General features: G+C 48.1%; 1 protein-coding gene across 1 annotated transcript in view; it reads right to left on the reverse strand.

Moving 5' to 3' along the window:
• The window catches only part of kif5ab (kinesin family member 5A, b), a 153,232-nt gene that overhangs the window by 406 nt on the left and 139,544 nt on the right, over nucleotides 1-13,282 (reverse strand). Inside the window, exons 17-27 of the mRNA XM_031824792.1 lie at nucleotides 11,234-11,422; nucleotides 10,873-10,990; nucleotides 9,455-9,519; nucleotides 9,261-9,352; nucleotides 6,216-6,317; nucleotides 4,627-4,687; nucleotides 4,052-4,123; nucleotides 3,460-3,564; nucleotides 1,014-1,230; nucleotides 491-904; nucleotides 1-301 (exon numbers count right to left, since the gene is read on the reverse strand). The exon at nucleotides 1-301 is cut by the window's left edge and continues 406 nt beyond it. Of these exons, the coding sequence (XP_031680652.1) occupies nucleotides 1-301; nucleotides 491-904; nucleotides 1,014-1,230; nucleotides 3,460-3,564; nucleotides 4,052-4,123; nucleotides 4,627-4,687; nucleotides 6,216-6,317; nucleotides 9,261-9,352; nucleotides 9,455-9,519; nucleotides 10,873-10,990; nucleotides 11,234-11,422 (1,736 nt within the window). The remainder of the gene's footprint in view (nucleotides 302-490; nucleotides 905-1,013; nucleotides 1,231-3,459; nucleotides 3,565-4,051; nucleotides 4,124-4,626; nucleotides 4,688-6,215; nucleotides 6,318-9,260; nucleotides 9,353-9,454; nucleotides 9,520-10,872; nucleotides 10,991-11,233; nucleotides 11,423-13,282) is intronic.

Raw genomic sequence — 13,282 nt, forward strand, 5'->3', positions numbered from 1 at the left:
TGTGGGGCTGTTGTCCACCGTGGGGCTGTTGTCCTCTGTGGGGCTGTTGTCCTCTGTGGGGCTGTTGTCCACTGTGGGGCTGTTGTCCTCTGTGGGGCTGTTGTCCACTCTGGGGCTGTTGTCCACTCTGGGGCTGTTGTCCTCTGTGGGGCTGTTGTCCACTGTGGGACTGTTGTCCTCTGTGGGGCTGTTGTCCACTGTGGGGCTGTTGTCCACTGTGGGGCTGTTGTCCACTCTGGGGCTGTTGTCCACTGTGGGGCTGTTGTCCACTGTGGGGCTGTTGACTGGCTCATCTGGCAGCCTACAAGACAAACAGAGGTCCGTCAGTGACCTATTCATATGTACAGTATCTCCATCAATAACAACTATCAGCAGATGGCAGAAAGATGTTTCTAACCTCAAGGGTCCTCCTGGTTAAATAAAGCAATACAATAACACTAGCTTTTCTCCCCTCTGTTTTCCTTTCACTCAAAACTATGTTTGTACTCACTTGTTGGTCTGGGGCATGTTGGACTTGTTGGTCTGGGGCATGTTGGACTTGTTGGTCTGGGGCATGTTGGACTTGTTGGTCTGGGGCATGTTGGACTTGTTGGTTTGGGGCATGTTGGACTTGTTGGTCTGGGGCATGTTGGACTTGTTGGTCTGGGGCATGTTGGACATGTTGGTCTGGGGCATGTTGGACTCAGTGGAGTTGTGATTGTTGGACTGGTCCCTGCTCTGGGAGGGTTTGAAGTAAGGGGCTGTTGCTGGGATGCAGCATGATGACTGGCTATCTGGCTGGGGGTCAGACTGGGCATCTGGAACATGGCATTACTAAAATGGATGGAGTGTTGCTGTTCAGTAATACGGACCCAGGGGTTGGTGGGAGAGCAGAGCGGGAACTGGCCCGGACGGACCGGCTTGGCTGGAAATAGAGACATAGCAGTGGTATCAAAATCGGTGTTATCATCATCCTCGATGTGTGTAGGGGTGTAGGTGGGGAAGGGAAAGAGGAAGTGAATATGTATTATCACCTATCTGAGCGGCGTGCGGCCTGCGTAGGGGGTTCTTGACCCTCATAGCGTCTTTGATCCTCTCTACTTCCTGTTGATAGCGTCTCCGGTCCTTCATAGCCCCCTCCTTAGCCTCCTTCAGTGCACCCTCCAACGCCCGCACTCTCTCAGCCGTAGACCGAAGACGCTTCTCAAGCTTCGGAAGCTCACAACGCAGGTCTGCGTTGTCACGTACCAACTGGAAAGAGGGAGATGGAGAGAGGGTGGGAGAGAGGGTGGGAGAGAGGGAGGGAGGGGGAGATGTAGAGAGGGTGGGAGAGAGGGAGGGGGAGATGGAGAGAGGGTGGGATGGAGAGAGGGTGGGAGAGAGGGAGGGAGGGAGGGGGAGATGGAGAGAGGGTGGGAGAGAGGGAGAGGGAGATGAGGAGAGGGTGGGAGAGAGGGAGGGAAGGGGAGAAGGAGAGAGTTTGGGAGAGAGGGAGGAAGGGGGAGATGGAGAGAGGGTGGGAGAGAGGGAGGGAAGGGGAGAAGGAGAGAGGGTGGGAGAGGGAGGGAGAGGAAGAGAGAGAGAGACCTGAGACGGAGTTGCATTTCCTGACAAAATGTCAAAAATATAAAATTATCCAAGGTTTCAAAGACCTCTCTGATGAGAGTAGGCTACCCGTCCTGTTGGGGGAGGATGCAGAGAGCTGTGGGTTGGCAGCGCACTACATTGCTGCCTGCCATAAATTGAGGGACAGTGTCTGACAGACCAATCAACCTGCACATGTCCTCTACTGTATACTTAGTGTTATTGTTCAATGTATGGTTATTTTGACCCTTGGTTATTGTTGTTACTGTTGTTATTGTTGTTACTGTTGTCCCGTTGACAATTTTGATTCTCATTTTTATATTGTAAATATCCAAAATAAGCTTTGGCAATATGTACATTGTTATGTCATGCCAATAATGCAAATTGAATTGAATTGAGAGAGAGAGAGAGACAGAGAGAGAGAGAGAGAGAGAGAGAGGAGAGAGAGAGAGAGACAGAGAGAGAGAGAGAGAGCGAGAGACAGAGAGAGAGACAGAGAGAGAGAGAGAGAGAGAGAGAGAGAGAGAGACAGACAGAGAGAGAGACAGAGAGAGAGACAGAGAGAGAGAGAGAGAGACAGAGAGAGAGACAGAGAGAGAGACAGAGAGAGAGAGAGAGAGAGAGAGAGAGAGAGAGAGAGAGAGAGAGAGAGAGAGAGACAGAGAGAGAGACAGAGAGAGAGAGAGAGAGGGAGGGGTTAAAGGTGAAGTGTCTTGCTGAAGGGCACAATGTCAGATGAATCAACAACCAATATAGAGAGTGTTAAAAAATGAGCCTTCAGACAAACAATAATTGATTTAATACTCAGTGTATTTAAGTATTTTCAAATGCATGTCGATACCTTTCAAGTGTATTTCCAAATACATTCAAATACTCAACTACTTCTATTTTCAAATAAAACATATTGGACTACTTCTGAACATATGGAAAGGCATTGGAATAATTGAAACTGTATTTGAACCATATCATAGACATCATATTCCCTGTTCCAAGTGTGTGTGTGTGTGTGTGTGTGTTAGTGAGTGTACATGCGTGTGTGTGTGTGTGTGTGTGTGTGTGTGTGTGTGTGTGTGTGTGTGTGTGTGTGTGTGTGTGTGTGTGTGTGTGTGTGTGTGTGTGTGTGTGTGTGTGTGTGTGTGTGTGTGTGTGCGTCTGCATGAGTGTGATTGTGAGTTTGTCCGTCTTACTCAGCACGCAGTTAGATAAAGCCACATTGTACTGCAGTAGTAGTAGTACCAGTAGGCAACATAACATTGTACTGCAGTAGTAGTAGTACCAGCAGTAGGTAACAACATTGTACTGCAGTAGTAGTACCAGTAGGTAACAACATTGTACTGCAGCAGTAGTAGTACCAGTAGGTAACATAACATTGTACTGCAGTAGTAGTAGTACCAGTAGGTAACAACATTGTACTGCAGCAGTAGTAGTACCAGTAGGTAACATAACATTGTACTGCAGTAGTAGTAGTACCAGCAGTAGGTAACATAACATTGCCTGCTGCCTTGTTTTCCAGGGGACTTGTATCTGCAATGCAGGGTGATTGATGTAGCTGGCTCGTAGCCAGAGGCTAGTAATGACTAACAGCACAGCCAGAACTAATACCGTTTGCTTGGTCCATTTGATCCTTCTCCTACTCATTGTGCTCTGGTGCCTCAGCAGTAAGTCATACTGCAGGTGTGTATGGAATAGAAAAAGGCTTTGCTTCAGTAAGGTGTGGAGAGGAGTAAAAGCCATTTTAGCATCTCAGAGTAGGAGTGCTGATTTAGCATCCCCACCACTGGCCATTATTCATTATGATCAGATTTGTTATCATAGCAACACTCCTCCTCCGAGGCTTTTTGATAGTATGGGTCCAGAGCTCGTCTGCTCTACACAACGAACCATTCAACCGCCCACCTGTTTGTGAACCTTTGTAAGCTGGTCCAGGTTGTTCTCAAGGAAGGAAATCTTCTGCTTTTGGTGGCTAGATCCCCCGCTTTCATCTCGCTCCATCTCTGAATGCTGTGGATGGGGGGATGGGGGAGGGATGAGGTGAAGGGAGAGAGAGAGAGAGATGTGGTTAAGATCACAGTATATGTTATGGACTACTGAATAATTGACATGATTATCTTCCTCCTTCATCATCCTCTCCCTCCCTCCCTCCCTCCCTCCCTCATTCATTTCTCCTCAACCCTCCCTCCTTCATCCTCTCCCTCCTTCATTCATCATCTCCCTCCTTCCTTCATCATCCTCTCCCTCCCTCCTTCATCCTCTCCCTCCAACATCCTCTCCCTCCTTCATTCCTCCTCTCCCTCCCTCCTTCATCATCCTCTCCCTCCCTCCTTCATCATCCTCTCCCTCCTTCATCATCCTCTCCCTCCATCATCCTCTCCCTCCCTCCTCCATCATCCTCTCCCTCCCTCCTCCATCATCCTCTCCCTCCCTCCTTCATCACCCTCTCCCTCCCTCCTTCACTTCTTCTCTTCCTTCTTCTCATTTATTCACTCACTCTTTTGACTCGAATCGTGAGGTCTTGAACAAAAAGCTTCCGCAGGTTGTGGAGAGTCTGGAGTTCACGAGCCTTTAAACAGAGAGAAAGAGAAAGTCAGGGAGGGAGGAGGGAGGGAGGGAGGGAGGGAGGGAGGGAGGGAGGGAGGGAGGGAGGGAGGGAGGGAGGGAGGGAGGGAGGGAGGGAGGGAGGGAGGGAGGGAGGGAGGGAGGGAAGCAAGACAGGTGGGCACAAAGAGAGAGAGAGAGAAAGTGAGGGAGAGGTACATTAATGGGTCGTGGTCAAATTATCCTACAGTTGATTCAATTGAATGTCAGAAAGAGATGGTGGAAGAGACAGAGAGAGAGAAAGACTTGCTTTGGAAATGTTAACACATGTTTCCCATGCCAATAAAGACCCTTGAATTGAATTGAATTGAGAAAGAGACAGAGGAGAGAGATAGCGACAGAGAGAGGGAGTGAGGGAGGTAGGAAGGAAGGGAGAGAGAGAGAGCAAGAAAGGGGGGAGAGGGAGAGAGAGAGGGGGGGGGGGAGGGAGAGAGAGAGATGTTGAAAGAGGGAGACAGATATACTTACGACAGTCTCCTCCAGCCCTTTAAGGTCCTGCTTAGACTGCTCGTGGCGTTCATGAAGAAATCTGGGGATACAGAGTTAATAAAGAGCAAAAACATAAATATATACAAACAGATTCAGTACCACTTGACATGAATAAATGCATTCATGCTGTGCTTAGATGTAATGTAGGCATATTTATTAGGCTGCTACTACACATTTATTTTTATAGTTTGTTTAGCCCAGAGAATGTTCAGTGTGTGTGTGTGTGTGTGTGTATGTGTGTGCGTGTGCGTGTGCGTGTGTGTGTGTGTGTGTGTGTGTGTGCAACCCATAGCATGTTCAGTCAGTCATATGTTGTGTTCTTGGTGGTCAGTCAGAGTGGTAAATAAACAGACAGCTGGTCTCAATTCACTCCCTAGTAGTACCTTCCTCCTCCTCCCCACCCTTCCTCTTCCCTCCTCCTTCCTCCTCCCTCCTCCTTCCTCCTCCCTCACCCTTCCTCCTCCTCCGCCTTCCCCTTCCCCTGGAATATGGTGGAATAACAATAATATGGTGGAATAACAATAATAATAATAATAATAATAACAATAATAACATGGTAGAATATTAACATGGTGGATGCTCTGCAAACATCTAAAGTTTAAGAGGGTTTGACTTGAGAGGCGTTTTCACAATGAAGGAGCCATTGCTCCCAGCTAATCGCCTGCACCACGCTAAGTGATGTGTGCCGCAACACTTTGGGGTCAACGCCACTGTCCTCAAAGTTCAAGTAAATTGCCCGGCTTGCACGTGTCAATTAAAAATCCCTTTAGAATTAAGGGGGACGTGTAGGGACTAGGAAGCGGTTTGGGACTCAGATCCTCCGGCTGTTGTGGTGCTCCTGACTCATGAGACAGTGTGTGTGTGTGTGAGTGTGTGTGTGTCTGTGTGTGTGTGTGTGTGTGTCTGTGTGTGTGTGTGTGTGTGTATGCGTGCCTGTGTGTGTGTGTGTGTGTGTGTATATGTGTGTGTGTATATGTGTGTGTGTGTGTGTGTGTGTTGTGGCAGATGGCAGGGAGAGGTGAGGGGAGTGGTGATTAAAGGGAGATATCTTGCAGCCAGCTGGCTCCACCCCAGAGCCTTATATGGACTTCCGTCCCCAACGAGGCGAGGCTGTGGCTCATTAAGCCATGGAGAGCTTGGTGATGAAAGAGGAAGCAGGCTGCACAAACAGGGAGAGGACTGAGAGGGAAAGGTGTGGTATGGAGAGTGTGAGAAGAGAGAGAATTATCTGTGTGATTACCCGTTGAGACCTTGACAGTCTGATTTCCCCAACTGTGTACTGAACCGGTTTGACTGAGGACCTGAGTTTTAGGATTACCCCCACTGTGTACCGAACCAGTTTGACCCTTTTTACCCCTGGAGAACGGAAAGGACAACGAGAACGAATTGTGGACTGTGAACTGGTTGCTGAATATACCCCCCTTTCCCACAGTGTGCAAATCTCCGTAATAAATTCCCCCGTTGAACTTGGTGACGTGGAAACCCCACCCCTTTATTCTGCTACAGTGTGTGTGTGTGTGTGTGTGTGTGTGTGTGTGTGTGTGTGTGTGTGTGTGTGTGTGACTAACGTCAGCTCCTCCAGTTGGAGACTCTTCTGGTGCTCCTGTCTCATGAGACGGTCAAAGTCGCTCCTCAGATGCTCCAACTCCAGATGAAGACGACAGTTACGACTAGAAAGAGACAGTCTGGAGTTAATAGACAACAGGGTAACTATAGAGACAGTCAGGTGTTAATAGATAACAGGGTAACTATAGAGACAGTCTGGTGTTAATAGATAACAGGGTAACTATAGAGACAGTCAGGTGTTAATAGACAACAGGGTAACTATAGAGACAGTCAGGTGTTAATAGACAACAGGGTAACTATAGAGACAGTCTGGTGTTAATAGACAACAGGGTAACTATAGAGACAGTCTGGAGTTAATAGACAACAGGGTAACTATAGAGACAGTATGGTGTTAATAGACAACAGGGTAACTATAGAGACAGTATGGTGTTAATAGACAACAGGGTAACTATAGAGACAGTCGGGTGTTAATAGACAACAGGGTAACTATAGAGACAGTCTGGTGTTAATAGACAACAGGGTAACTATAGAGACAGTCTAGGGTTAATAGACAACAGGGTAACTATAGAGACAGTCTGGAGTTAATAGACAACATTGGTACCCACACTGCAGTACGGTTTGGTACACACATGGCAGTACGAATTGGGAGTCACATGGCAGTACGAATTGGGAGCCACATGGCAGTACGAATTGGGACCCACACTGCATTACTGATTGGGACCCACACTGCAGTACTGATTGGGACCCACAGGGCAGTACTGATTGGGACCCACAGGGCAGTACTGATTGGGACCCACACTGCAGTACTGATTGGGACCCACACTGCAGTACTGATTGGGACCCACACTGCAGTACTGATTGGGACCCACACTGCAGTACTGATTGGGACCCACAGGGCAGTACTGATTGGGACCCACACTGCAGTATGGATTGGGACCCACGCTGCAGTAATGATTGGGACCCACACTGCAGTACTGATTGGGACCCACACTGCAGTACTGATTGGGACCCACACTGCAGTACTGATTGGGACCCACACTGCAGTACTGATTGGGACCCACACTGTAGTATGGATTGGGACCCACACTGCAGTATGGATTGGGACCCACACTGCAGTACTGATTGGGACCCACACTGCAGTACTGATTGGGACCCACACTGCAGTACTGATTGGGACCCACACTGTAGTATGGATTGGGACCCACACTGCAGTATGGATTGGGACCCACACTGCAGTATGGATTGGGACCCACACTGCAGTACGGATTGGGACCCACACTGCAGTACAGATTGGGACCCACACTGCAGTACGGATTGGGACCCACACTGCAGTACTGATTGGGACCCATACGGCAGTTTGAATTGGGACCCACACGGCAGTTTGAATTGGGACCCACACTGCAGTACGGATTGGGACCCACACTGCAGTACTGATTGGGACCCACAATGCAGTACTGATTGGAACCCACACTACAGTATGGATTGGGACCCACACTGCAGTATGGATTGGGACCCACACTGCAGTACTGATTGGGACCCACACTGCAGTACTGAATGGGACCCACACTGCAGTACTGATTGGGACCCACACTGCAGTACTGATTGGGACCCACACTGCAGTACTGATTGGGACCCACACTGCAGTCCTGATTGGGACCCACACTGCAGTACTGATTGGGACCCACACTGCAGTACTGATTGGGACCCACACTGCAGTATGGATTGGGACCCACACTGCAGTACTGATTGGGACCCACACTGCAGTACTGATTGGGACCCACACTGCAGTACTGATTGGGACCCACACTGCAGTACGGATTGGGACCCACACTGCAGTACTGATTGAGACCCACAGGGCAGTACTGATTGGAACCCACACTGCAGTACTGATTGGGACCCACACTGCAGTACAGATTGGGACCCACACGGCAGTACGGATGCACAGCATGACACAGTATGACAAGGAGAGCAGGGTAGTGGATGACAATGGTCCTGTCTGGCTCAGTTGGTAGAGCATGATTGTGGGTTCGATTCCCGCTGGGGCCACCCATACAAAAAATGTACACATGCATAACTAACTGTATGTTGCTTTGGATAAAAGCGTCTGATAAATGGCAGATATCCTGAAGGTACTGACTCAGTGAGGTAGTCACACTCTCTTGTGACACCAGAGATTACTCAGACAGCAGAGATTACTCAAACAGCAGAGATTACTCTGACAGCAGAGATTACTCAGACAGCAGAGATGAATCTGACAGCAGAGATTTGGTTCTGGGTGCAAAGATTACACAAAGATGTTACAGAGGCTGGTGCCAGGTGACACTGAAATATAGCATAGAATTACAACAAGAGGGAGATGAAGGGTGAGAAGAAGATAGAGAGAGGAGAGAGAATGAGAAGAAGGTACTGACTAGGTGAAAGGGAGATGAGAGATGAGAGAGGGGGAGAGAGTTACTGACTCAGTGAAAGGGAGAGGAGAGAGGGGAGAGAAGTACTGACTCAGTGAAAGGGAGATGAGAGTGGGAGAGAGGTACTGACTCAGTGAAAGGGAGAGGTACTGACTCAGTGAAAGGGAGACGAGAGAGGTACTGAGTCAGTGAAAGGGAGAGGAGCGAGTGGGAGAGAGGTACTGACTCAGTGAAAGGGAGATGAGCGAATGGGAGAGGGGTACTGACTCAGTGAAAGGGAGATGAGCGAGTGGGAGAGAGGTACTGACTCAGTGAAAGGGAGATGAGCGAGTGGGAGAGAGGTACTGACTCAGTGAAAGGGAGATGAGCGAGTGGGAGAGAGGTACTGACTCAGTGAAAGGGAGATAAGCAAGTGGGAGAGAGGTACTGACTCAGTAAAAGGGAGATGAGCGAGAGGTACTGACTCAGTGAAAGAGAGAGGTACTGACTCAGTTAAAGGGAGATGAGCGAGTGGGAGAGAGAGGAACTGACTCAGTGAAAGAGAGAGGTACAGACTCAGTGAAAGGGAGATGAGCGAGTGGGAGAGAGAGGTACTGACTCAGTGAAAGGGAGATGAGCGAGTGGGAGAGAGGTACTGACTCAGTGAGGTCGTCAATGATCTTCTGTTTCTCGTTGATGTCGTCTCGGAGACGTCCCAGCTGCTTGTGGTGGGTCTCACGGTGAGCCTCCATCTGAAACAGGGAGAAAGACAGGCTAAAACACACACTCACAATACCAATAAGTCTCTGTGATAAATGGGATCCTCCCCATCCCACAGTCTGTAACCAGGTTACCTTGACATCAGCAGACTCCTCAACGTCTGTCTGATTCTCTCCCTTTGTCCCTGCTGACATGCTCTCTGAAACACACACACATTGCATTTTAGTGTACGCCTACAAAGCTGGTCATTTCAACCTGATGTGTCATGCCCCTAGGGGGCACAGGAGCACTGGGGCACAGGAGCACTGGGGCACAGGGGCACAGGAGCACTGGGGCATAGAGGCACAGGAGCACAGGAGCACTGGGGCATAGGGGCACAGGAGCACAGGAGCACTGGGGCACAGGGGCACAGGAACAGAGGAGCACGTGCCACCTCAGATATGTCGTTTTTTTTAATATAAAATGTAATATAAATGTTTTTTGAAGTTGGCTTTAGCTAGCCCAGATAGGTTCCCAAATAACTAGATACCCAGAAGCCATTTCAGTATATCAATTAAGTTAGAGTAGCTAGCTTGTCTAACTATCTTTTTCTTTAAAAAACATTCGCCAGGAGGATACAGACAGCTCAAGAGATATGCTTAAATATGTAGAAAAATTGACATGTTTTTTTTACATAAAAAAAATCATGATGAATAGATTGAAGGAAGAAGCTGTTTCAGGTGTTTGAAAAATGCTAAATTCTCCAATTTATGGAAGGGGGTGGGCCGAGCCCCCCTCCGGACCACCCCTAGTCATCTTCACATACTTTGTGCAAGCTCAGATTTTTGGGGTGCATGCCACCCCTAATTTCACCTTCGCTGGTCACACTGTGCTACACTTTTGTAGTGTGAGTCATTGAGCCAAGTACCATGGGCCAGGAGTTTTACCTTGCACCTGAAGGTTAGCCAGCTCTTCACTCTGAGAGTCATAGTTATCCTGTTGTCAGAATGTATAGTGTGTTTTTAGGTTGTAATATATTGTGTTTTACTGTAAGGCTCTGTGTAGTGTGTTGGTAGGATCAGGAGTTTTACCTTGTGCCTGGAGTTTGGTCTGTTCTTCACATAGTTATCCTGTGTTGTTATAGAGCAGGGGTATTAAAACTCTGACCCTACGAGGTACGGAGCCTGCTCGTTTTCTGTTCTACCTGATAATTAATTTCACCCACCTGGTATCCCAGGTCTAAGTCAGTCCCTGATTAGAGGGGAATCACCCACCTGGTGTCCCAGGTCTAAATCAGTCCCTGATTAGAGGGGAATCACCCACCTGGTGTCCCAGGTCTAAACCAGTCCCTGATTAGAGGGGAATCACCCACCTGGTGTCCCAGGTCTAAATCAGTCCCTGATTAGAGGGGAATCACCCACCTTGTGTCCCAGGTCTAAATCAGTCCCCGATTAGAGGGGAATCACCCACCTGGTGTCCCAGGTCTAAATCAGTCCCCGGTTAGAGGGGAACAATGAGAGAGAACTGGCTTTTGAGTTTCTGTGGAGTTTTATAGTGTATTGTACTGTTATACCTTGAGCCTGCAGTTTGTCCAGTTCTTCACTCAGAGAGTCAACGTTCTCCTCCAGCTGGCTCTTCTTCTGCTCTACGTTCTGAATGTACTCTGTCAGGGAGCGGATCTTCACCTCATGCTGCACACACAAACACACACACAATTTTAGTACCAATGTTGGGACCAATGGGAATCAACCGCAAAATAACTTCCACACGTTGGGCATCAGTGTAAATCAGCTTTCCACTTCAAATGACTCTCCACAATCGTGTACACTCAGACTTCTATACCCACTAACATTTAGTCTCTCTCTCTCTCTCTCTCTCTCTGCCCTACCCCTTGTGCATAGTAAAATGTACTATTGGTAATCATATTGGGTCACCTGTGAGATGAGTAGTTGGCAAGAGGACAGCTCTCTTCCAGTCTCCTCCATCTTCCTATGAAACTCCATCTGAAGGTTCTCTAGCTGACGACAGCGTTTCACCATGGACTTGACCTCTGACTTGATCTTACTGATGTAGAGACGAGCTACTGTAAACTCCTCCTCGATCGCCCCCGTTATCTCCATCGGCTAGGAGGGGAGGAGAGGGAAAGATTACAATTTTCATTGATTCAATATGTTCCTGTATGTTTGCATTGGCAATCATATATGGCTACACTCTCCATGCCAATAATGACCTTTTGAATTTGAGAGACAGAGACGGAGAAAAGAAAGAGAAAGACAGCTGGAGAGAACGAGAGAGAGAGAGAGAGAGCATCTCCGCTTTGAGGATAATACAGTGTCACCATCGCACACCCCCCTCCTTCTCCGTGGCCGATGTGAGTAAAACATTTAAACGTGTTAACCCTCGCAAGGCTGCTGGCCCAGACGGCATCCCTAGCCACGTCCTCAGAGCATGCACAGACCAGACCAATATGTTCCTGTATGTTTGCATTGGCAATCATATATGGCTACACTCTCCATGCCAATAATGACCTTTTGAATTTGAGAGACAGAGACGGAGAAAAGAAAGAGAAAGACAGCTGGAGAGAACGAGAGAGAGAGAGAGAGAGCATCTCCGCTTTGAGGATAATACAGTGTCACCATCGCACACCCCCCTCCTTCTCCGTGGCCGATGTGAGTAAAACATTTAAACGTGTTAACCCTCGCAAGGCTGCTGGCCCAGACGGCATCCCTAGCCACGTCCTCAGAGCATGCACAGACCAGACCAATCGCTCCATATCCCAGTCTGCTGTCCCCACATGCTTTAAGATGGCCACCATTGTTCCGGAACACAATAAGTAGCCTGTAGCACTGTAGCACGCACCTCTGTCATCACCCTCCAACCAAAAAAGGCCTGAGGTATTGAGGTATTTTCCTTAGCTCTGGCACCTTCCCCAATATTTGGAACGAAGGACTGATCACCCCAATTCCACAAAAGTGGAGACAAATTTGACCCCAATAACATCTGTGGGATATGCGTCAACAGCAACCTTGGGAAAATCCTCTGCATTATCATTTACAGCAGACTCGTACATTTCCTCAGTGAAAACAATGTACTGAGCAAATGTCAAAATTTTACTGTACGACAAACCACGTATTCACCCTACACACCCTAATTGACAAACAGACCACATATTCACCCTACACACCCTAATTGACAAACAGACCACATATTCACCCTACACAACCTAATTGACAAACAGACCACATATTCACCCTACACACCCTAATTGACAAACAGACCACGTATTCTCACCCTACACACCCTAATTGACAAACAGACCACATATTCACCATACACACCCTAATTGACAAACAGACCACATATTCAGGCTACACACCCTAATTGACAAACAGACCACGTATTCTCACCCTACACACCCTAATTGACAAACAGACCACATATTCACCCTACACACCCTAATTGACAAACAGACCACATATTCACCCTACACACCCGAATTGACAAACAGACCACATATTCACCCTACACACCCCAATTGACAAACAGACCACATATTCACCCTACACACCCTAATTGACAAACAGACCACGTATTCTCACCCTACACACCCCAATTGACAAACAGACCACATATTCACCCTACACACCCTAATTGACAAACAGACCACGTATTCTCACCCTACACACCCTAATTGACAAACAGACCACATATTCACCCTACACACCCTAATTGACAAACAGACCACGTATTCACCCTACACACCCTAATTGACAAACAGACCACATATTCACCCTACACACCCTAATTGACAAACAGACCACGTATTCTCACCCTACACACCCGAATTGACAAACAGACCACGTATTCACCCTACACACCCTAATTGACAAACAGACCACATATTCACCCTACACACCCTAATTGACAAACAGACCACGTATTCTCACCCTACACACCCTAATTGACAAACAGACCACATATTC

Source organism: Oncorhynchus kisutch, linkage group LG1 (genome assembly GCF_002021735.2).
Source record: "Oncorhynchus kisutch isolate 150728-3 linkage group LG1, Okis_V2, whole genome shotgun sequence".
In the NCBI taxonomy this organism is placed as follows: Eukaryota; Metazoa; Chordata; class Actinopteri; order Salmoniformes; family Salmonidae; genus Oncorhynchus; species Oncorhynchus kisutch.